The following is a 25,189-nucleotide window of genomic DNA, read 5'->3' on the forward strand; positions in this document are numbered from 1 at the left end:
CTAAGCTAGACAACGACCGTTAATGTAAGTAATGGTTATTAGAACACCTGTAATGCGGAATGATACATGTATAGTTAAAAGTCCCAGTGCTGTTGTAATCTATATCAGCACTCATGAAATGCCTCTTGTTCAATCAAATTACTTGGTCAGAACTAATTGTTCTATAAAAGTGAACAATTCTTTTGTGATTTTAAGAAAAAAAAGCGTGTTATGTGACAGTTATATAATAACTTTCTTGTGATCACAAGAAATCCACATTTTTAAAAAAACAACTTGCAAGTTGTGAGTTCTACATTTCACATCTGGATTTGTAAGGATTTTCATTGTTTTGGCTTGAATTTATAGCAGTCTGAATATAAACTGACCTGCCCACTCCGGTCACACCACTGGCCCCACCTTCCTGCCCCAGTGTGGGTCACATTCTGCTCTAATTTTATAAAGCAGATGGACTGCAGCGCTTGACAGATACCCCTGATCTCAGTCTGCGAGCAAGCTCCTCTTCTGACACTCAGGCTGCGCTGACAGGCAAAGACTCTTCTTCAGGTAAAAGCCCTGTTTCATTTATACTTTATACTTATGCTGTCTTGTCTTTCTTCTATTCTTGCCCAAAGCAATTTGCCTTTCATTTCTTTATCTTTGGTTTCCTCTCTTTTACTTTTTATTCACAGAGGCTCAACACTTCTTGGTGCATCTAGTCATTCATAATAATTTCAGATATCCTTGGTGATTTTACTCCTATATATATTCATGATTTAGCTGAGATTAGTGAATTATTTTGTGCAAGTTTTTGCAAAAAGTGAAAGTGTATTAGGATGCTAAATTTCTTGTTGATGCTTCTTGTATTCTTAAAATGTCATCATGTGGGTTCAATGAATGCCCATTAAAGGGATATAGCGGTGTACAGTGAAAGTAAAGGTTTAAGGCTTATAGAAGGACACATATGGTATGCTGGGTAGTGGGTGTAAGGGCTGATAGAGGTGTACAGATAGCAGATGTTTTATAGTCGTATTTAGAGGGTATAGAGGGTTTATAGAGGAGTACAATGGGTTTAGAGAGGGGTATAAAGGGTTGCAGTGGGTTTATAGATGGTTTATAGAGGGGTACAGAGGGACTTTTAAGTGTTTTAGAGAGGTATAGATAATTACAGGGGTTTTACAGAGGTATATAGGGTTTTTAGGGGTTATAGAGGGATACAGACAGAATGTAGAGGAGTATAGAGTGTGCAGAGAGTTTAAATGGTATTGAAAAGTAGGCACAGAGGATTTAGAGATAAGTACAGGGGTGGTACAGAGGGTTATAGGGGAATGTAGAAGGTATCAACAGTTTGAAAAGGACTATAGAGGGTGCAGAGAGTTTAGAAAAGAGGTACAGAGCATTTACAGAGGAGTGAAGAAGGGGAGAGAAGAAGGTATAGAGGGTTTGAAAAGGAGGGAAGGATGTATAGAGGGTTTACAGAAGAGTACGTAGGGTTTGCATAGGGGGACAGAGGGTTTATATGGAAGTGTAGAGGGTGTATAGAGTGTACATAGGATCTACAGAGAGGTACAGAGGGTTTATAGAAGAATATAGAGGGCACTGAGGGTTTACAGATGGGTATAGAGGCTTTATAGGAGAGTTTAGATTAAGGTATAGAGGGTTTGAAAAGGAGTGAAGATGGTACAGAGGGTTTTCAGAGGAATATAGAGGGTTTATGGAAGAGAGTAGAGGGTACACAGGGTTTAGCGAGGGGATGCAGAAGAGCTGTGCTAAAAGCAAATACTACAAATACTACAATAGCTAATTTTCAGCTGTATATTTTTATTCTAGGTCTCCACTAGTGTAGCTTTGCATGATTCACCATTCAAAAAACTCCTTATTTATCTTATACTGGCACTTTATGCAGCCCCTCAGTTCAGCCTCTGTCTGAAACGGGACATTTTAGCTCCTGTCTCTTTGAGGCCCACTCCTAATGAGCCCACTCTGTTCTGATTGCCGGCTTTCGAGCAGCCTGCCAAGGGGTAGCCGCAATCCCCGGGAACAGTGCAGGGCTTTTTTTTTGAGTGTCACAACCCCCACGAAATGACTCGTTTCACTATCAAAATTTGATCCATTCGATCCAATAACATTTGGAAAGTCTAGAAGAGCCGCAGGATTTAATTATTTTAACCCCATTGAAGTTAGTGGAAGTTTGTAGTGCACTTGCTCTAAGGGCCACACAATCCGAGAAGATCAGTGTAATTTCTGCTCAAATTTCTTTCTGCTTATTTCAGCTCAACTCAAGTCATGGCTCGACTACTAGTGTGACTATCCCCAAAACAATGGGAAAATGCCATAATGTTAGTGCAGCGGAGTAGTGAACTTGTGCGCTGTACGTGGAGCAGATGACCATGTAAAGAAATCCGTCACGAGCCGACGTCAGTTTGGGCTGAAAGTAGAAAGAACTGTCGGAAACCAACCATTCAGAGCAGTCTGAATCTGGTGCTTTTTGCTCACAGGGATTACTTCTCCATCTGTTTACCTCATCGTTTTACACTTTGGCCACATTTAATATGAACATCCGACATTGTAACACTGTATATATATGACTGCAATTGTTCATTGCATTGTTCACTAAGTGTAGTTGTACGTTATATTTTCTGTTATGTTCTCTTTAAATTTAGTTTGGTAAATTCTTTTTTCAACTTAAGATTTTCTATTCTAAATGTCATGATAATGCTTAAAATTTACATAACTAAATGAGCATAGTCTGTAGAGGTTTAGAGGCATTTTTGGAGCTGCTCGCTGAAGTCTTTCAAAAGGGGGAAAGTGGGTGTGAAATACTTCACTCTCCTTCATGAAATGGTATTTTTGTCAGGAATTGAAGAAAACTGTTACAGGGGAATATGGGGCTAAAGAGTAATGTGCAGAATAATGTGTAGAAACAGGATTACATGCTTGAATAAGGAGTTGTGTCTAAACTCTAATCTTCCAAATTAAGATGAAAGTCATTCTTAAATAATCTGACAATGAATTCAATCACTGGCTATCAACTATAAGCATCTGACAACAACTAAACAATAACTGAAAAGTGATAAATGTGAAAATGATAAAATGATAATCATCTAGGCTGTCCTGGTCGTTTGGGAGAAATGTAGCCTTAATAATGTTATCAAATGTGCATTGATCTTCCCCTTTCCCCTATGAAGACCTTCCAGTTGTCTAAACAAGCTGAATTTCTTCCAAAAATTGAATTTTAGAGGTTACCTACAATTTTATGCAGCAATTGTTTTTCCAAAATCTACCAACATCCTCAAGTAATATTTAAAACTTGAGTGAACTTAGAACTTTTTAGAACTTTTTCCTCTCCAACTTAACCATTTTCTACCTCCTCTTCTTCTTGTCCTTTTCACTTTCAACTCTTTTTGGCTTTTCAGATGGATGGTGCCGTTAATTTTCTCAGGGGAATTTAGTGGAAGCTGACCTAATTTCTACATCCTTACACTTAGATTTACTCTTTTGGAGCAAGTAAACCAAATTTAAAAGTCACAACATGTCCATTAAAAAAGTGGAAGGCATTTACTCTACAGTGTGTACCTATTTGGGGCCTGCTTGCAACATTCCTCTGCCTAATTTGTTGTATGTAGCACTCAATTAAGTTTACAGGAATTTCAGAGGAGCTGCATTATGTACCTGGTACATGGTTGTGGAGGCGTGATGTAATTTACTGGACCATGTGATCCTGAGATGGTACTGTGGGGCAAATAAAAAAGTCATCCATCCAATTACAGAAATCCAGCCCAAGTTTCTTATTTCAGGTGGACAGTGATCTTATGCACAACTCCGTAATCTCATTGTCTTTATGTCACTGCTTTAAGGACAGGACTGAGGACTGACACAGGAGATTCGAGTCAAGATGGTCGAGGCCTACGACTGTACAGAGTGTAAGGAGTCCCTGTATGGGCAGAAGTACATTCTGAGGGACGAAAGCCCATACTGCGTTAAGTGCTACGAGGCACTCTTCTCCAACAACTGTGAAGTGTGCGAAAAGCTCATTGGCTGCACCAGCAAGGTATCATCTTTTTTTAGTCAACCAGTCATCAAGGCACCTTTCCTGTGAAGGGTCAGGTTTTCACTGGATCCTGAAACTTTGACATCACAAAGTCAGTTTTCTAGCTTAAAGGCTTGCTTAAAGGCAACTTTAAGCTTAACATACTTGCCTCTTGACAACATGAAAAGTAATGATTCATTTTTGACAAAAAAGTGTCACTGGGTACAATCATAGTTGATATTCTTTGAATGTTGTGCACAACATAAAAACTACCCTGTATCTACCCCTGACTGGAAAATTCATCACCAAGATACTCCTCAACAATTCCACCAAACAACAAAAAAGTTTGGAAGAAGGAGTGAGAAAATTGCTCATATGGCTCATTCTTGAGAGAAATAGCAGTTTCATTTTCTTGAGATATTGTTATTGAGAGTCAAGCTCCACACTATGACTCAGGTAATGTCATTACAAAGTAATTCAACCATCGAAATAATAGCCCTGTTTTATGTCTTAAAGTGCTTTGTGGCAAAGTGAATACAGCAGAGGAGTTAGTTGGTGATTATACTCTCTTATCTTGGTATTTTAGCACTTTCTTTTTTTTTAAATTCTTTTATGCTTTCATTTCTTGTAAGGTGACCTTGGGTGACTTGAAAGGCACCTCCAAATAAAATGTATTATTATTATTATTATTATTTTTAGCATGAAATCTAGCACATTTTTGCAGTTAATCTAATTTTGCAGTCCACACCAAAACAAGAGAACATAGTGCCTGTCCCCTTTACTTTGCTAATTTAACAATCACCCTCTGATCCCTAACTGAACCAAACACTTTCTCTTCACTGCCTCTGCAGGATCTGTCGTACAAGGACCGCCACTGGCACAGCGAATGCTTTCTCTGCATCAAGTGCAGCCGATCTCTTGTGGAGCGGCCTTTTGCCACCAAGGATGAAACGCTGTTGTGCACCGAGTGCTACAGCAATGAGTACTCTGCCAAGTGCCATGCGTGCCTGAAGACCATCATGCCAGGTGAGGAGGCCTGATCGTACTCGGAGACAGAAATGGTTTAAATTACAACCAATATCATGTTATTTGAGCAAAGACAGGATTGTTTGCTAAAATAAATCTGATATATAATCAACAAAATCCCCACAAAAAGCTAAAGATACAAGATTGAATTATATATGGGGTTATTGGACTACAAATGCCATAAAGGGGTCATTGATCGGAGTAGCACTTTAGTTAGTTATTACATTTGTCAAACTTTTGCTGCAAAAGACATAAATCTGGTCTAAGTTGTTACGGCAATTGTTTACCATGTTCACATAACAAAGGAAAATTGCCTTTAGTTGTGACTGTATTATGTTGATCTGAATGGCATTCAGATAGTGTTGCAAAAAATTGATTTTCTCTGTGCCTGATGACGTCTAAATTGATGATGTAATCACAATGTCATGAGTGATGTAAGGAAAAGAATTGATGAAGACAGGCCTATATGTTATTACTGGGTTGTTGCAGCTATAATAGCTTTAGTGAGTTAGAGATTAACATAAGGAACAGCTCAGTGGTACATCAGCACTGCATGGCGGACATACAGGTTAAATTGAAAAATGACATTTGTTAGTGTGAGAACTCTATCTTTTTCATCTCCCTCACTCTCTTCTTGTTCCCTCCCCCCCCCCACTCTCACGCTTCCTCTCTCTGCCCTCTCCACCCACCAGGCTCTAAAAAGATGGAGCATAAGGGCAACAGTTGGCATGAGAATTGTTTCACCTGCAACCGTTGCCAGCAGCCCATTGGCACCAAGAGCTTTGTCCAGAAGGAAGCCAACAACTACTGCCTGCCCTGCTATGAGAAGCTGTTTGCTCTGCAGTGTGTCCACTGCAAGAAGGTAGAACAACAAAAAACAGCAACACAGAATGTGATGTAGATTCACTTAGCTGGTGAGAGGTATTGATTCTGTAATGTACTGTAGTTTTCTTCAGCCACTGTAAAGACATATATTTTTTCTTTAAAGTAGATTATAAATCAATACATGTCTGCAAATGCAACTGATTTTGTTTTTACTTATTGTTTGTGAGGTTGCGCAGAGGTCTTTAATGAGCAATTCTTCCATCCCTCAGATAGTAACAAGATCAATATTCTTTTTGAGAGTCATTTAAGGGCCAATTAACCTCTTAAACCAATTTTTCTCTGGAAGTAAAAGTTCATCCAACGGTTTAGTTACTGTACAGGCAAATCATCATCTAACAGTGCAGTGAGGAAACAGATGGTCAAGCAGGCAGGAATCTGAGGCGTCTTTTTGTGCTAAAAGCTGTTAGGCGAGACAGCAGTCATCTGCCTCTCCTGACTGAGTGAGCGACAAACAGCAAAAAATGATTAAGAAATTCAGCAGTATGATCCTATATGGGAATTATTTCTGCAACCGTATAAGCTTACAAACTGTAATAGCAACAGTTTTCTCACTTTCTATCAAAATGAACACGTGGCATTTTCTGTGTTTGTGATTTCTATACTCAGGTGATTTATTTACATGTGTATCATATAAATATGTGCTTTCACAACTGTCAAAAATGGCATTATCTTAACAAGTGGGACCTTGGAAATTGTAATTTAACAAAAAACCCCAACAAAAAAACAACTTAAGGTCCATTTAGAAGCTTTTCTGGATCTTCCAACTGCATTTTAAGGTGTTCATCAGTAAATGGAGTTTGCTTAGTTGTCTTTCACATCCATCGCCTAAGATCATCCTAGAACAGAACTGAGCTATCTTCCTGACATCAAACTCCAACCACTGAGAAAAACCGTGAGATGTGGTTGAAAGCTCTCAAAAAGCTAATAAGCTGACCTTGAGTTAAGACTTTTTTATTACCCTGCATTATCTTTGTTTTCCTATCTCCAAATGCTGTATGCTGTGCTGTATGTCTCGATAGCAGAGTATTTTCTTACTTCAGTCTACAGAAACTTGATCATACCCTTAATTTATAGTCATGAAAGGTCAAATATTTACACATGTGACATATGAGAGTCTGCATAAACCATAAACTGGTCCATATCTTTCAGCCCATCACCACTGGAGGAGTGAACTATCGTGACCAGCCCTGGCATAAGGAGTGCTTCGTTTGCATCGGGTGCAAGCAGCAGCTGGCCGGCCAGCGCTTCACCTCTCGGGACGACTTTGCCTACTGCCTCGACTGCTTCTGCAACTTGTTTGCTAAGAAATGTGCTTACTGCACCACCCCTATCAGCGGTAAACATTAACCTGCACTTGAGTGACAAGCAGTGAAAGTTTATTAAATTAGATCAACAGAAATCAAATGATCCTCGCTTTTAATTGAATGTGGCGAATCTTTCGGCTTTTAATTTTCAGTGCCATGATGCTCATGAAAATCCATTATGTCATAAAATTTAGCTCCCTGCCAGTGATATCCAACATTTCAATAGTGGTGCCATTTTGTTGTTAGCCTGCAATAATGTGATTAGTAGGGTTGCTGACTGTCCAATGAGGTGTCTTGGACTAATCTCATCCAAATCTCCAATTCCTGAAGCAGGGCCATGTGCAGTCTAGCCTGGCTCCAGACCTTTGAATTTCCACCCACATCTCATTGATTCATTTAGTGAGTTAATGGAAATTCAGTCTGATTATAAGGCTTCCTCCATAAACTGCTCCATAATTAAAGTAAGCTGGTGTGGTTGCATGTCCTGAAGACTCTTATTAGCCTCTTCCACTCCCTCCCCCCTACTATAGACCTAATTATTGGAGGAACAAGGGATCTTCAGGGGGAGATAGTCGCAGGTCAACAGTATATGCCACATAGAAGTGGTATACATCATCTGGTATCATCATCACCATCAAGCTGGGAACCTGAAGATTGATTTGGGATGCCTCTCAGCACTGTGTGTCAACTTTTTCTTTTTCTAGTCTGTGTGTCACATTGTGTTTTGGTGACACGCCTATTCAAATTTGAAAGTCTAGTGTGTAATGGCTTAGAACATTATAATGGAAGTATATGATGGCTATTCCCATACTCAGTTTTGTCTCATAAGTTGTTGCAGCAATTTTTGGGTTGGTGCCATTTGTTACACAGATTTGGTACAAAACTTAACCATTGTTGACCACTCGAGAATTGATTAAAATTGTCAAAAATACCTCCAAAATACCACATTAAGCCACCAAGACCTTGAGGAACATCATAGAAAAATCCATGCTGTGATTTGGTCTCAAAAACTTTTGACATTTGGAGATTTCTGTAAGAATTGCATTTTTCAGAGATTGGATGGGGAGCACTTCTGTTCTAGAAGTTGCTCAGAAACCCTCTTGATGTCAATATACCTAGGAAAGCCATACATCTTCTGAATGCCCTCGGTCTCTAGTAAGTTTCATGAGGCTGTGATTATCTTAGAAGTCACTATAGGTCATTTTATACATTGAGGCCAAGTCTCACAAAATGATCTCACTACAATGAAATGGCTACTATGGGGACTAACATCATCACACATGAATACAATTGGGCTCATTGAATCCACAAGAGTCTCAGCTTTGCAGTCATACCCAATTTATGCAATTCCAAGACTGTTTAGAGATCTTAGTATGCAGAAATATTCAAATAAACCATTTTTAGAATAGGCGATGATATTTATTTATACTGCACGCAAAAAATTGCATGGTTTTTGCCAAAAAGTGCATGAGATTAGCATTAATTGGGCATGTCTGTAAAGAAGAGACACGGGAGTACCCATAGAACACATTTTCATTCAGTTATCTTAAGGTGAGTGGTCAAGGGACCCCTGTGAAAATGGCCATGACAGTATTTCCCTCGCCAAAATTTAGTCTAACTTTGGAACGTTATTTAGCCCCTTTCCTGAAAAGCTAGCATGACATGGTTGGTACCAATGGATGCCTTAGGTCATCTAGTTTCATATGACAGCTTCACTGTATCTTTAAAACTGAGCCTGCTATAGCCTGTGAAAGACACTAATGTCAGCCAGGTTAAAGCTCTTGTTGCATTTTCCTGTTATATACTGTATCATACCATGTTCAAGGAAAATATCCCCCTTAAAAACCTTTGTGGCACCTATGGGTTTTTACTTAGGGCCTCCAAGTGAAGCTAAGATATGCACTAATTTTTGAATTTTACATACCAAGAAGATCACGAGAAACAACTCTTATGCTGCATACTCTTAATTATAGGAATTTTGAATGAAGTCTGGCTGAAATGTTATTAGGTGTGTCAAAATGCTTAATTTGTAAAAAAAAACTAGGTCAAAACTAATGACATGCAGCACTGCATCATCAATTTGGGGAGGTTGTATAGACAGAAGTACACTCACTATAAATGACACCTTTAAGGAGGAATGAACTCTCCCCTGATCATATGCTTCCCTCTGCATCCTGTGTATCCAATCATCATTAATTGAGTGAAATATTCAAACACAAGAGGTCATAAATATTCCAGATGTCTTGTGCATGATGTTGGTGATCCAATCGCCATCAATTACAGGATTATTACATTACAGAGATCATGAGACTGTTAGGGTCAGTTTGGTCCTCATGTAGGTTAATTATGGCTCTACTTTCTTGCTTTTGTCTCAGGTCTCGGGGGAAGCAAGTACATTTCGTTTGAGCAGCGCCAGTGGCACAACGACTGCTTCAACTGCAAAAGGTGCTGCGTGTCTCTGGTTGGCCGAGGTTTCCTGACGAGCAAAGAGGACATCCTCTGCCCCGACTGTGGCAAAGACATCTGAGTGGGTCACCAAGCCGGAAAAGAGTTTGTCCAAGTTGGCTGCCATCTGAAAAGCAGCAGCATAATTCTTCTAACCTGACCTTTGTTGCATTATGTGCATCATTTATTGGTTTCTGACAAATTAACCAGTTCTTACTGCTAGGGTGTTTTCTGCATGCACTGACAATACTGTTTCTTTATGAATGAGATGAAGCATTCATTCCAAAATGTAGATTTTCTACTTTGGAGAATACTCTAATGACAGGCAATAACTCCAATACAATAGTTTTTCAAGTGAGTAAGTCATAAGTTTTTGTGGTTTTATGTAAAAAATACCAAAAAGAATGAAATGTGTATCTCATTTTGGAATGAAACTTCTCGTTTGGAATAAAAATAGCATGATAGATATTTTAGAGCATATTAAACTTTAATGAAGAGTAACAATGCTTATTCTTGACAGAGATAATATAATTTCGAATAATACCACTAATATATTGTTGTTTGTTCTAATTACATATATTCTGTTTAATATATTTCTGTTTGGATTTGATGATTGCCTATTGCATTTCAGTGATAAAGCCTGTTGTAGAAACAATTATTTTGTGTTGAAACTGGGTCACTTCAGTCTAAATTAGCATTTAAGCCATTATATAACATAAATGGTGACAAAAATACTTAAGTCTATTGGTAAAAGTATAAATACCACATTGGAATAACACTTTGTTAAAAGTCCTGCTTTTAAAATATCACTTAAACAATACTTAAACAATAAAATGCCACTTTCTTGTAAGGAAGACTTAAGTTGTTACTAATGCTTTACAGATCAGTTTTAAATCAGCAAGTTGTGAAAAAACCTTATTTGTCTATCTTGGTATGTTGGTAATTCATTAATAAATGCTGAAATTATTTCTGACTTTCTAATATGCCATTAAGTTTGCAGTTATAGACGTCATTAATAAGGAGTTTTAATCATCAAGTCTGCTGTTGTAACTGTTTATAAGATGGCAATAAATGGGTTTCGGTCCACATTGTCTGCAGTAGTTTTTTTTCTAGAAATAAGTGACCAAACAGTCTAAAACAGTTAAATGTTTTCTCCATCTGGCAAACTAAACATTGTTCTACAAAATGGTTCATTAAACATGAATAAAACCATTAGCTACAACTTAATTCCCCTATATAGAGAGGGTCTATTTGGTAATTGGTACTAAGTAAGCATGCATTCACAGCAGAGTATCGTAAAGTATCAGATGTTAGCATAAAATTACACAGTGCTCAAAGTTCAAGTTCTTTAGTGGTCATGTACACAAAGCAGACAATATGAGGTGCAGTGAAATGCACTATAGATAGATAGATAGATAGATAGATAGATAGATAGATAGATAGATAGATAGTATAAAGAAACAATTAACAGTAATATGAAGGTGCAAACAGATAATGTAAATTCATTATTTATACTCCTATTACTGCCACTGATATTGCTATTCAGCTGAGCTACTCAGTCTGGCATATGATTCTGGCACCAACACAGCGCTTGGGTTCTGAACGGGGACAAAGATCGTCTTCGTTATTACTGACAGTGGGAACAATAGTAAGAGCTCTCACTCTGACCCTATTTCAAGATCTTCTATCATTGGAATGCTGACGTCAGCCGGTGTCGAACATAGACGATCTTTGACTAGCGTACAGGAAGTCGGCAGCAGGTGCCACAGGAAGTGTGTGCGTCCCGGTACATCCCTGCCTGCAGAACAAGAAGAGGCTAACGGCATCTAATTGCAGCTACCCATTCAATCATTACAGCAAAAGAGAAATAACACATAATGTAAGGCAAATGTCTGATTTCCTGCGGGTAGTATCATTAGTTTAGCACATAAGAAAGGAGCATTATGTTGGCGCAAAGTGAGATTAGCGTCGGAAAGCTACTGCGGCAACTAGCTAGGCGGCTAACTAAATTAGCAAGGCTTTGTTAGCTACATTGCTAAGTAAAACTATGCTGTGGAAAACACTAGAAAAAGAAGCTTGTTTCTCGATTGTGTTGCTTGTGTATTTATAGACAAGACAGTGTGTGTGTAGTCAAACCAAAGTCTTGACTTTTAATGAAACGTCTGCAACCGTTAGCAAACGTTATTCTGCCTTTTAAAGGTGGCAACTGTTAGTTAACTCTAGTAATTTTCTTTCACACATTATTTGGGTCTTTACACATGCAAGAATCGTGTTATTTTTACCTAATTGTTTTTTTAATAGTATCAAAATGTAGGCCGGCTTGTTTGGAGGTAAGAAGCAGCGCAGACAGGGGTCGCTATTGTCTCCTCGAGCAACACAATGCCAAACTTAATAAGAAAAATGACCGATTTAAGATTACGTTGCTTTTAGTTAACGATACACCACTTGTTTAACATGTTTCACTATCTTGTACAATAGTTCTTCTGTTTATGGTAATTTCGGCAGTAAAACTGTCGACTAAACAGCAAATTATTTCACTTTAATCTTCATTTGTACACACGGTTTTACTGCACAGTCCTGTGCAGTGAAGATGATGATGGCTGGAAAAAAACTGCCATTTTCTGAAATTTCATTTGCTACAAGTGCACCTTTTGAGATTAGGATGCATGAAATGTAAAGATGCTACTGCTGGTTAAGAAAGGAGGCCTTGAGTCAGGTGATATGTCTTGTATGTCTGCCAAGAGGCTATTAATTATTCTCTTTGGTCATCAGATTTAGTGATGTCTTCAGCTGAAATGACTGCTGCTGTACCCAACCATCGAAGGACCAAGCCTGGAGGTAAGACTGACTGTTACTGTATCAGGACCTGACAGCTTCATGCTGCCTGTCGAAAGGCAAAAGTACCACAAATAAATTACATTTCATAAAGTGTTTGCATGCGTTTCCAAAAAAGTCCACAGCATTTATCTGGCTCCATCACTCGTAATACATTTAAATACATTCCAGCCACAAGCCAAACCAAAAAGAAGGGCTTAAAATAAGAGTTTCTAGCTTAGTTCACTGAACATGCAGTGCACTGTGGCCCTTGCTTGTGTCAAGGAAGCATTAGTTTGCTTGAAAATGGAGCCACATAGCAAAGCAAGCAGATTTAATTCTCAGTTCATTGCAGGCATAAAGCCTGGAGCTGCATCCAGCGGCGTGACTGGACCGACCTCCCAGATCCCAGGTCTGTCCCAGACCGCCGACCAAGTCACTCCAGTGGAGAGGATCAGTGGACGACGGGTTGGGATATTTGAGTCAGACTCAGACTACGTCAAGCTCGCTAAGGGGGGTGGACATAAAGGTGAGGTTTCTTTCAACTGTAAACATGTGTTTTAGGCCTTTCATTTAGTGCACAGAGTGCACTGAAATGCTTACGACACATTCATTAAAAGATTGTGTGAAAGTCATTATTGTATTAGATATTTTAAATTGACCACAATAAATACCTGAATACCAGTTTCTTTTGATTCTGCTATTAATATCAGGTCACATATTTTCCAACGAATGAATATTTATTAGTTTCTATGTAATTTCTTCCTTTTCTACAACAAGGTTGTCTCTACTTTTGCATATTTAAATAATGAAATCTGACTGACCTGCCCTTTAGACTGCATCCTAACTGTATAATGAAATTGAAACAGTGGAAGTTATCACATTTTGGAGATAAAAACCATCTCAGTTCATTTGTTTGATGTTGACACATGTGGCTCAACTCTTTGAAATGCAAATCTTGAACAAGTAGCCACAACATGAAAGAGAAAATCATTTTCCACAAATGTCTTTTTTATCCATTGAGGGAAAATATAACAGAAGTATACTGCTGAATTCAGTACCAGAGGGAAACAGTATCTTTTGTTGAGCAAACTCATGTCTCCTGTAGGGTTGCCACGGTGAGGATATTTTCCCACCGACTAATAAATTCGTGACAACACTGGTGTTACCGGTTACACCGGACATTGTACAAAAATAGACATTCATCACTGACGCTCATCCATAGAGCAATTTCTTTGATCTCTAACATTAGATTTTTAGTTTAGATCTTCCCCTTATTTAAGAGTTAGTGACAGCGGACTTCAGGTTGCTGCCAGCCGGTCTGTGGCGCACACAGACGGGGACAAGCCAGAGGACAACCACCGTTGTGCAGGCATTGAGCAGAAGAGTTGAAAACAAAGCACTGGGACCCGGGGAGAAATGAGAGCAGGTGCTCGCTAACAGTTAGTGTTACGTTTGTTTACAGCAGCAGGACGGAGAACAGATGTCTCACTCTGCTACATTTTGCTGTGACTCTGCAGCTGCTGCAGATGCTCCCGGAGCAGACAGTCAGTTTGTAATTGTAGCGTCAGTCGTCTGACTGATTGTTTCACAGTGTTTATGTTCTGGAGCACAAATAAACACGCCCACACCTCCGCTCAACCCTGCGGCTGAACGCCATATTGCCTGATTTGGTCTACAGCCTAACTGATAATGCCTGAATACCAAAACTACGGTATGGGTGGTGGGCAGGTAATGTAATCGGTGTATGTCCCAACACCAGTAACAGCGACCACCGCGGCAAGCCTAGTCTCCTGTATCGACAAGTTCAATGTTGAGTTTGTTTTCATATAAATATTCCAGATGTTTTGGCTGTTTTCCTGCTTAACAACTGTAGTAGCAATGCTGGAGAACAGTGGGGTGTCAGGAAATGGCAGCATAGGAGAGAATAACTTATTTTATATTTGAGTAATGTTCAGCCTCGGAGCTTAATACCCTGTTCACAGTGAATAAGTTCACAGTGTGCTTTCAGAGGTGACATACAATGTTTCATATTCTTTGGCAGCATTTCATTTCGAACACTGTGTGTGTCCTCCCCCCCCCCCCGCAGGGCTGTTGAGTCATGATGCTGATGTTGAGGACAAACCACTGAAACCCTACAATCCACCCAACTGGTTTGGTGATGAGTCAAAGAGGTAAGCTCCACTGTTCAGACAAACAGTTTAGAAATCCAACATGATGAAGATGCGTCACCACATGTTAAGACCCTGTACAAAAATCTGACGTCAGTTTCCCACCGCACACTGGAGCCTATTTTCCATTATATCGATGGATTCTGCAAAAATCTTGTTTATAATATCGCTTCAGAGAAGCTTAAGTGGATGAAAACTATGATTACTTAACAAAAATGGAGCTTAAAAACAGAAAAATCAGTATTTTATAAGCCCAATCCGATTTTCTGGATAAAACTGAACTTATAAAAATGCTGTTTGAGTCTCCTAAAGGCTTGTTAGAGCACTAGCCAAACGTGCAGACCACTGCCAAAATTTCCCAGATTGTGATGAGTGGCAAGTGGTAAATTCACATCCTCTCTCACCGTGGTTTTGTACTTGCAGCGGAATCAAAGCAACATCTCCCGACGGTGAGATGAAGCGGGGCATGCAGGCTCTGACTGCACCGTTTGGCACTGATAACGGTTCGTCCTGGGAAAGAGAGACTGATAGATTTTCCCCTGATAAAGAGAAGGTGAATCGATCAAACCCCAACACTGATGCCATGTCGGTGTCTTCCATCCTTTTCCTTTTTTTTATATCATCGCCCTCTCTTATTTTACCTAAGTTCGCTCCATCATCGCATTTTCGGTCAGAATTCATTTGGCTTTTCATTTTCTGTCGGTGCTTTTGTGTGATTTGTTTTGTGGAAATCTTTCAGGTAAGTAATGTGGTGCATTGAAAGGATCTGATAAACACAGATTTATAGGAAGTACATCTCATAAAATGTTCTTAGATTCTATATCAAAGTGTCTGATAATATGCTGTTTAAAAAATAATGCTTTTACCTTCATTTTTCTTGGTATTTTTTATCAAGACCGATCACTTGTAGAGCTGTGAAGCTGTATTATTATAAACCATACAAGTTACATACCATGATTGCAAATGTAATGCAATTTCAGAATGCTTACAGCATCAAAATATGCAAAAAAGTAATATTTCTGCCATCTGTTTTGAGATGTATGAGTCCTCTACGTTGTTCTAAAGTAGCTGTTTTTAGTTATATTCCTCACATGAGGTGTACATATTGGAAAAAAACAAAATCTAAAATAATTTGTGAGATAATACTTAGACAGGCTTTGTGTCAGACTAGGTAGGAGAATTGAGTTTTTTAAGATTATTTGTACTTTTTATTTCCATGCCAGTTTCTTCAATCCTTTTTCACTGCATGGCTAATTTCCCCTACAGTTTTCTTCCATCATTTCATCTCACATTTCTCTATAAAGTAAATCAGTCTTGCCATAATTCCACAATGCAAAAGTCAGAACTGTTCACATTGTTTGTTTTTTTATTGTGTAATATTGTGGCCGTTACATTGAGATTGTACAGTAACTGTGATTTAAGAGATACACAAATAAACGTGAGTTTGGTTAAATTTTCCGTCCTTCAGATGTCCCCTGATGGCGTTGCCTGTCAGATTGAGGGCATGTCCATGACCAGCAAATACAAGAGAACGTGAGTAAATCCCGTCATATCCACATTATCATTAAAGCAACAACAAATACTCATGGGATGCACAGCAATTGATTAGAAGATATGTGAGCCTTAAACGAATTGACAGTATGGAGCGAAGTCGTCGTAATGGCCGTCTGTCCTGTTTCTTCTGCAGGTCTTTTGATAAGAAGGCTCCCCCAGTCAGCATGTCCAAACTGCTGAGTCATGGCTATGTGGAGGAGAAGAAGAAGTCTCCCAATGACGACGATGCCTCAAGTACGATACAGCCATTGTAGTAAATAGTAAATGTATCTATTAACCTTTTTTGGTTTTTTGCAAAGATGATAGTTTTTCATATGTTGCACAAAATATTTCATACTTCAAGCTCTTCCTCAAAGCTTTGAGCATTCTTCAAGCTTTGAAAAATAAACAAAAAATGTTTATATACTCATATTGGTTCATATTTACCAAACCAAACATTTGGTTTAAACATGCAAACTCCTAAACTGACAACATGAAAATGCAAAGTTGTCAAAATTATGTTTATTTCATCTACTAGCATCCTAAACTTTTTTGAAAAACCAAGTATACCATATAAGTGTAAAACCTTTTACCAATTTGTCTATGAAGAGAAGCAAACATCTTTGTCTACATACATTTCTACAAACTTTGTGTACCTGGAGGATTAGCAGGTTTATCAGCTGGGCAGCAGAAATGGATGAATCATCTCTGGCTGGCACTGGTTTATCCTCCTTGAGAGCTACAGATTTGGCAATTAGTACACACAATGGATATACTGCATTGTTAAAGTTTAGATCACAGAGAGAGAGGGAGAGAGAGAGAGAAACGGCCTTTGGCTACTTGTTTTTCTTGAAAATCATCCGCCATTGCTTTGCTTTTTATTCAAAACCTACTGCGTCTACAATGTTTACGGGCTTGATTGAATTCCATCTAATAGGGTTGATTTCTGTGTGACAGATGTGCCATCATGTACAAACACAAAGATGTAATTGAAGGTTTACTATATATGAGTGTACAGGCTGGTAACAGTAATGCTAACAACAGTAGCCACAGCTGCTTAATGCCAGTAAACAGAATGCATCTTAATGGCAGACCAGACCTCCCATTTCCTTCAAGTGTGGCCGAGAAATGAAGCCTTTTCTTGCCCTGGACTTTGAGTATGTGTGCTCTTGATGGCCCCCAGCCTGTGCGCTGGTTGGTCTTTTGATAATGGAGTTTGTTACCAACCAATCTATTGGTTGTGCACAAAGAAAGAGAAGTACACAAATTAAAACAATGGTTTCAATATAAATATATAAATAAAGTCAAATATCGAGATGTCTAGATGAGTAGGATTTTGTGCTCATCACCTTTTCCTCACTGAGTGAAGTTGCAGACATTTACCGCTATATCCAGACTGTTTTTCTGTTTGACAGTAAGAGAATACCAACAGATAAAAGAAAATGTATGAACTGATTCAATAAAAGATTGATAAAACAACGACAGCAGAGTCCTCTCCACTGGAAATACATTATGGAATTGTAGATTATTGAGCAGGACAGGTGGGATAAAGTCTCATTTGTTCGATGTCGGTCTTATTTCCCAGGTGTGACCTCAGAACAGACCAGCACCATCGCGATGGAGGACGTGGACGATCTGGAGTAGCGCGCGCGAGGTTCTCGTCTCGAAGGAAAAAAGGGGGGGTCGTCCTAACACTGGTTCATGGTGTCACACAAATCCACGAACACGCCCATTCCTCCCCTCTCGGATTCACTCACATTTATTGTACATCCACTGACTGTTAGGTTTTGTACTCATGTTTATGCAAAGGTACTGTCCTCCTCTATTTATTTGCTTTAATTTGTAAAAGAAAATAATTTGCGCGGTTTTTTGTTGAGTAGATGTGTCGGTGCTGTATTTTTTATTTCTGTATTGTCATTTCTCGATTTGAAAGACGAGTTGTGAGCAGGGCAGGAAACTAATATTTTACCCAGGCTTTTATCGTTTTGCCAGTTTAATGTTTTGAACCTAAAACGAGAGACAGCCTCGACAGCCACAGCTTCAATTTACCTGCATCTGGCTGGTGGCTGGTGTTAGTTTCTTACCCTGGTTGTATGAAGATCGAGTAAGACAGTTTTTAAACGTGATTGTGCTAATGAATTGTGGTTCCAGTGACGTGAAATATGATTTGTTTAGATCAAGGGCTCCTGCGCTCTGAAGGGATGCTGTTAGATGTTTGTGTGTTTCAGCTGCGGAGGTGGATACGGTCATTCGTTGAGACAGCCACCCTGCAGCTGTGACCACATGCCAAAATGCATACTGATGGCCACAGTTTGTCTGGTTTAAAAAGGGGCCAAAAATGATTTTTAGGTTGCTGTTCTGCAAAAGGTTTCTTTTCTCTAATATTCCTTACAATTCTATAGTTATGAGTTCTTTAAGATACAGTCATTTAGCAGCATTTAATTGTGCAAGATGCATCTGTATAGAGGCTTTTACTCCAATAATCAGAAGAAAAATTGCAACTAGAGGTGCTGCAAGTGGTGCATCTCCTCTTCAAGATCTATCACAGCTGTATTTCCTCATCACTGTTTATTATTTAGGAAGCTCATCAGTAAATCAATAACAGTGCCAAGTGTTTGATGGTGGTCCAAATATGTCAGAAGCCTGATAATGATGAAACAAAATGTGGTTTATTCTGCAAGTCAGAGCCCCCTTCAGTGTTGTGTTATTGTATTCTCCCTCACTTTAACTTGTGCAACGACAGATAAAACATTCAGGGATATTTAAGAAAAATGTCCACCTTCTGCAGACTGACAAGCTAAAAGTCCACTCTAGTTGTAATCCCCTTGTGCAGATTAAGGCAGTCACGTTTTTTTTTTTTTTTTTTTGAAAGTGAGTTCTGAACATGCCAACCAAGCAAGTTTTTCCCTGCTCATGCAGTGTTTTGACTTTGTAGACATCAATAGGAGAACTTAGTGTTAGTGCACAGCCTGGTCACGCCAAACCCTCCATCTCATGACATGTTTTTATCAAAGCTGACGGGAGTTTATTCAGTTCAGGTGAGAGAGAACCGGTTACTGCTGCAACAATCGTGCATCTGTATTCAAAATACCTAAACTGAGAAAAATATAGAACATACCAAGTAATAAAGGCTTTTGTATGAGCCTGTTTCATGTAAAGGTTTTTTGCGGATGTCTAAAAATGACGACTCCATGTCACACTTTTCACACCTTTTTGTTTTAAACTCAAAAGTACATCATGGCTGAACAGAAAATGTGGCTTTTTTTTTTCTTTTTAGGAACAGCAGACAATATAAATTACTGTTAAGTGTATTTGGCCTATTAATTTAACTGTCAGGATGTAATGGATTTCTGTGACATTTGATGGACAGTTTGTCCTTGAGTCATTTAACAGTTATACTCGTTTTTTTTGCCCTAAATGTATAAACCTGACAGTGACAGGAAAATCCAAATCCTACAGGGACATTAAATTGATCTTAAAATGAAAACGACGGACCATAGAGAAGATTTAAGCTCTGACTTTGTCCTCTCGTAAATCCAACACCTGCGTCTCAAAATGATGCAGCAATAATAGACTCTCATTTGAAAGGAATTCACTCGACAGAAACTCTTACAAGAGTTGTGTCACGTCTAACACGACTGTCCAGTTTACGGTTGTCACTCGGTTGCAGAACAACATATTTAAACAATAATGCAAAACTTATCTGTTTGTGGTATTTCAAAAGTGTCAAGTGCTGTTCCAAACTAGATGCTTTACTGTTTTCAGGTGACTCTGTATTATGTTTTTACGCAGCACAAGGAATGGCGAACATATCGTCTCTTCGTTTGCTTTGAACAACAGGTTTATTTTTATGAACTGTTAAATATTCAGGTACAGTATTTACAGGTACAAATAGTGTTGCATCAAGTTTCTTCCTCCTCCTCCCAGCGAGTTGGTGGGAACCTTTAGAGGCTTAACTTTGCTCTCCAAAGTCTTGTTACTTGTATGAACCTCTTTTGCTTTTTATCTGCAAATGGTGTTTGTTCATTTTTTAAAATGCAAATGTACCAGAGGAGACTGAAGAAGGCAGCTTTTAAACAGAAGACCTCTTAAGTGTTAAAGAATTGAGGAGAAATCCGCCTGACACAACTCAATGTAAGACAACTGCTTATCTTGATGACTGCACACACTCTTATCATTTAAATAAATGGGCATGTGCATGTACTTGTGGTTTTTGTTTTTTTTGTGAGGGGGTGTTTCAAGACAAAACACAGGCGTATCATTCTCATATCACAGGAAATAAACAGCTTTTGTTAGGTTGACACGGTTCACAGTAATGTGGTTTCTCTAACAACCAGGTTTACATTAGTTAATTTAATAATCCGAATAAATATGAATTCATGTAATGTAATAATTGGAGCACTTAATCTCCTTTTCTTCTTTCAAAACTGGAGGCTTTTTATGACTTGACAAATCAGATTAGGGGCTTCCAAGACATTTAGCAGAAATCAATGTGTGCTAACAGGTGTAGTGTTCCCTCAATCCATCGGCATCTAATTCAAGTGTTTTTGCATTTTCTTACCAATTTACTACAAATTATAAATATTTAACTTAACTGCTGCACATTTTCTAAGGCAAAACACTTTTAAAATGTTTTCCTACCAACAAGTAACTTTTTGTCTCCAGTTAAAATAGATTTTTTGAGGTCTACTCCAGTGGAAACACATTCCCAACAGAAAAAAAAAAGTTAAGACTAATGGGGAAAAAGCACTTAATGGGTTAAGTCAAAGTTATTAGATATAGAAACATTTGGACAGCTTTAAAAGATGTATGATCAGTTCTGTTTAAAACATCTGACATAGTTTTGTTAAAAATTTGGACATCATTTTGGCAGCCATTGTTGTGACTTTGTGTCAGAATTATGACTTACTACCTCATACATTTGACTATTTCTTTTGACTAGTAGCCTACAATTAAGACATATGCCTAATTAAAACACCAATACATAGTTTTGACGTAGTATCTTATCATTTTGAATTACTTGGTATATACTTTTTTTTTTTTTAATCTTTAACTTATCATCATTTGGCTTCCATACAATTGACTCTTAGAATTTATTGAAGCACTTAAACAGAAACTTTTACGATTAATTTATGCATTTGGAGTCCCATAACGACCAGTCAGACCTACAGACACACACACAAGTTGTATTACGTCACTTTTGGGTACATTACATAGACTTACATTCATTTCCTGGAGACTTAACCTAACCTTAACCTTAATCATGACCCCAAAATCAGCTCTTTTCCCAATTCGGGACACAACTTTTGTCCCCAATTGGACAAACCGTCCCCAATTAACTGGTGTTTGGTCTGAAATTTGTCCCTAAAAGTATCCTATGACAGACCCACACACATACACCCCCCCCCACACACATACATACACACACATACTGGCCGCTGCAGGCTGCATCCTTCCTCCCGGCAGCGCTGTTCACACGGACCTGCCGAGCTGCATCTCACTGAAACGGGCTTCTGCAGCTGCAACAGCAGCACACATGCAACGGTGCATCGGCGGCTGATCGATTCTTGTATCGGAAAAATAATCCATCGCCGCATGGTGACGTCACGCCGCTGATCGGTAATAGTGGCTGGGCGGGTTGGTTGGCTGGTGGGTGGGTGGCTGGGTACCGCGCGGACACCACCGGTAGATGGGTGCATTGAAACCTCACACCGGATAAAAAAAAAAAAATCAAACACACACATACAAGCACACATAATATTGCACGAGGAGTGTGTGGACGTGCACGGGACTGTTTGTTGTTTGTTTTGTTTATTTGACGCGTCGGCGCGTGGAAAATGTAGTAGCTGTCACGGCCGCCTGCAGGAGGAGGATGGATGCGTAACAGGACGGATCGAGCCAGCTGTGGCCTGCTTCTAACAGCAACATCTGGCCGGTGAGTCGCACTCTGACAGCCGCAGCCGCTTGCCAGGCGGGCAGCTCGGCTCGGCTTGTGTGAACCAGGTAGGGAAACAGAGAGTGATGGGAGGGGATGGCGGAGGGGAGGGGGGGCGGGGGTCTCGGTTTCAGTACATCCTTGCTCCCTGGTCTCCGGACCGGTGAGTCGGTGTGACCTCGTCCTTGGCTGGTGGTTGTGTGATTAATGTGCACGTTTTGACAGACGGGCTGCGTGTGACATGATGAAGGCTCATCACGGAGAGCTCAAGCTGTAATATGAAAAAAAAATCATGAACGTGACATGCTGTTAAATGCCTTCTGTGCAGCGTGCATGCACACCTGCAAATACAATGCATAACCTTTAAGGGAAAACTATTGCAACTGTATTTATGGGGGAAAAATGCAATTACATGCGTCAGTGAAGGGTTAAACCTTGTGTGGATAGCCTCATAATACCACTGGAGATGAAAAAAAAAACATATGGGAACGCACTGGAATGGTATTATTGAGCTTCATTATGAATCCCTAGAAGCAGAAATTGATACTATAGAAGCATGAAAAGCCACAATCACACTGTACGTCTCCATAGGGGTGTTGTAGGAATGTTATTGTGATATCATAAGGTCAGTATAAATTCACCAGTGAGCACTGTGCATGCACTACGTGTCCCTGCAGGTATATCAGAGAGGTTTGAAAAACAGAATAGCACACAGCTTAAGGTCAAAGTGAATCATTGTAGGATTGTTACAGCAGGTAAAATACAATATGGTCCCTGTAAACTCACACTTTTATACAGTACGAGGTCCCCAGGGGGTATGACAGGGATTTCTGTTCTTTGTGTATCCCACTTGTCCACATCCTGACCGGCTTGTAGTCCTTCTGCAGGGTCAGAGAGGGCGCCTCAGCAGCCAGCCGGCTCTGGACTATAGCGGCGAGGTGGAGGAGATGGAGGAGGGGGATGCAGAGGGGGAAGGGCCCATGGCCGTCAGAGAGGGGCAGAGCGGTCACGGCCTCCTCCCGGACGCCAGCGGCAGCACCACCACCACCACCACCACCAATAACCTCCTGGCTTCTGTCAAAGAGCAGGTAGGAGATGCTGCAGTCACACCCTTCTTGTTGTTCATTCACTCTCTACCTTACTAGTCCTGAGGCTGCGTTCACACTGACAAACCTTCCTGCTTTTTTTTTTTTTTTTTCTGGAGCTCATATTTTATCTTCCTTTGATGAATGATCTTATCTACTCCAGGATGTAACCTACAGCATTCACACTGCACTAGGATTGTCTGGGACTCTTCCTGCACTCAGACATGTAATTGTAGAAGTTGGACCTCTCGTGGGATAAATGAAGTCTCTGATAATGAGGGATTATCTCCAGATGAGACTGAAATATAATGGGTCTCCAAGCTGAGCCCCCTAATTTGCACCCAAAGTTCTATTAAAACTCTCATCAATAATTTCTATGAGTCACCTGGAAAAGTAAAGTAAAAATATATAAATGAGCACCATATTTGCTGAGATATGTTTTATTTAAGATTTATCCGCTGACCTTTGGTGTATTTGATCAAATAAAACATACTGATATCATTTACTTTAGAGATTATAGACATGCAGGTTTGCAAAAGGTTTAAAACAGAAGCAACAAGGATTCCAGCAGATTATATTTGTTCAGCGTGAACAAGCTGTTATATGATCTGGCAGTTTCCCTTTTCTTATTTTTCACACTTTTCAGTTACAGCTTCTGTCTTCTGGTTGTGACTGAACTCCAGCATGTTCAACTGCTTTATTTCACTTTCTTTTCCATTTTTTTAAATTTTTTTTTTATCTTCTCGTCATCTTCGCCAGTCGCTGCACAGCTAATGTGCTACAGTTTTGACAGTTGTCTCTAAAATCCAATTAAAGTCTTGGGAAAAAAAAAAAAACGGATTCTGATTTGAGCGCCGGATGATGTTGATATGAGCTGACAGTCAGAGATGTTTGCATCTGTTTGAGTTTCTTGCTATCGACACTGATTTGGAAACATCAGAAAAATCACAGCGAGGCACTTGTAGCTGCAGTGTGAACGCAGCCTTTAGTGTCTCCGTCTGTCTCTCTTCCCCTGCTGTTATTTTTATGCTTCTTTCAATCCCGTCATCATGGGAGTCTATCTGTTCCCCTGCTCTTAATTACGCCTGGACAGTGGCCATGTTCTCAACTTAGTCCCCGGCTGTGTGACTCTGAATTCGGCACACTGCTATTTAAAGGCTTATGATGTCCAAGAAAAGAGAATCTCGCTCTAACTTTTAATCTGCAGTTTCTTTGGAACTGCAGATTGCTCTTAAATCTCAACTGATGTGAAGTTAAGGAAGAGGTTGCTAGCGGCGTCCTTGATGTTGCTTTGGTTTTTCGTTGAACACAGCAGGAGAAGCTTCATCAACCCTCGCTCACGCTGAGTGCCTCAAAAGCTCTTCTTGGAAACACGTTCATTTCCCACAAGAGAATCCATATCTGCTGAATCATTTATCCTCAGATTTGTTGTGCGGGAGTTGCATGTGTTGGATATATTTGTTTTATTTCTACAGTAGTTGTTTGTGATGCTTTTATGATGAAACATTTAAAGTTGCGATGGGAATTGGATGTTGCATTCAGTAAGAGACAGGAATTAATCTTCCTATCAAATGTGTTTTAAACCATTTGGAAGCTTTGTCAGTTGTCAAACTGGTCTGTAACTGTTTTAATAATCGAGTTTCAGTCATTTTTCCAGCAAAAATGCCCAAATTTCACTGTCAATTGTGACTATTTGATGCTTTTGTTTGTCATATATGAACATAAACTGAATATGTTTGGGCATAAAACAGCACTTTTGAATGCGTTAACATTGTGAAGATTGTGGCAGCATTTTATGGCCTAAAAGATTAATCAAGTAATCGAGAAAATAAATCGTTAACGAAAAAAAATCGCCAGTTGCACCGTTTAATTTCACTATGTTTGAGCGATCATTGTTGACTCTTGCTTGTAACTTTACAAATATACTTTGATTCTGGTTTTAAAATAGGAATCTATGTTTGATCAGAATGTTTTCACTCAGTCAA

General features: G+C 39.3%; 3 protein-coding genes across 6 annotated transcripts in view; all 3 read left to right on the forward strand.

Moving 5' to 3' along the window:
- The first annotated feature begins 419 nt into the window (after positions 1 to 419).
- Positions 420 to 10,752, forward strand: LOC137177205 (four and a half LIM domains protein 2-like). The gene is made up of 6 exons (XM_067583366.1): positions 420 to 543; positions 3,834 to 4,027; positions 4,858 to 5,032; positions 5,725 to 5,894; positions 7,067 to 7,253; positions 9,597 to 10,752. Exons 2-6 carry the CDS (start codon positions 3,872 to 3,874, stop codon positions 9,746 to 9,748), a joined length of 840 nt encoding a protein of 279 aa, XP_067439467.1. The 5' UTR covers positions 420 to 543; positions 3,834 to 3,871; the 3' UTR covers positions 9,749 to 10,752.
- A 651-nt stretch (positions 10,753 to 11,403) lies between these two features.
- On the forward strand, positions 11,404 to 20,387 carry c24h7orf57 (chromosome 24 C7orf57 homolog). The gene is made up of 8 exons (XM_067583440.1): positions 11,404 to 11,545; positions 12,439 to 12,504; positions 12,836 to 13,009; positions 14,570 to 14,654; positions 15,075 to 15,204; positions 16,120 to 16,184; positions 16,339 to 16,439; positions 17,770 to 20,387. The coding sequence occupies exons 2-8, from the start codon at positions 12,447 to 12,449 to the stop codon at positions 17,826 to 17,828; spliced, it is 672 nt and encodes a 223-aa protein (XP_067439541.1). The 5' UTR covers positions 11,404 to 11,545; positions 12,439 to 12,446; the 3' UTR covers positions 17,829 to 20,387.
- A 1,201-nt stretch (positions 20,388 to 21,588) lies between these two features.
- Positions 21,589 to 25,189, forward strand: part of LOC137176750 (plakophilin-4-like) — a 51,793-nt gene continuing 48,192 nt past the window's right edge. For 2 of the 4 annotated variants that reach the window (XM_067582650.1, XM_067582652.1), the window contains exons 1-2: positions 21,589 to 22,119; positions 23,007 to 23,207. In XM_067582650.1, coding sequence (XP_067438751.1) covers positions 23,067 to 23,207 — 141 coding nt within the window. In that variant the 5' untranslated portion in view covers positions 21,589 to 22,119; positions 23,007 to 23,066. Of the gene's footprint in view, positions 22,120 to 22,256; positions 23,208 to 25,189 lie in introns of those variants that run through there. The other 2 variants (XM_067582653.1, XM_067582651.1) reach the window with 2 other exon arrangements.

The sequence above is a fragment of the Thunnus thynnus genome, chromosome 24, assembly GCF_963924715.1.
Source record: "Thunnus thynnus chromosome 24, fThuThy2.1, whole genome shotgun sequence".
NCBI lineage: Eukaryota > Metazoa > Chordata > Actinopteri > Scombriformes > Scombridae > Thunnus > Thunnus thynnus.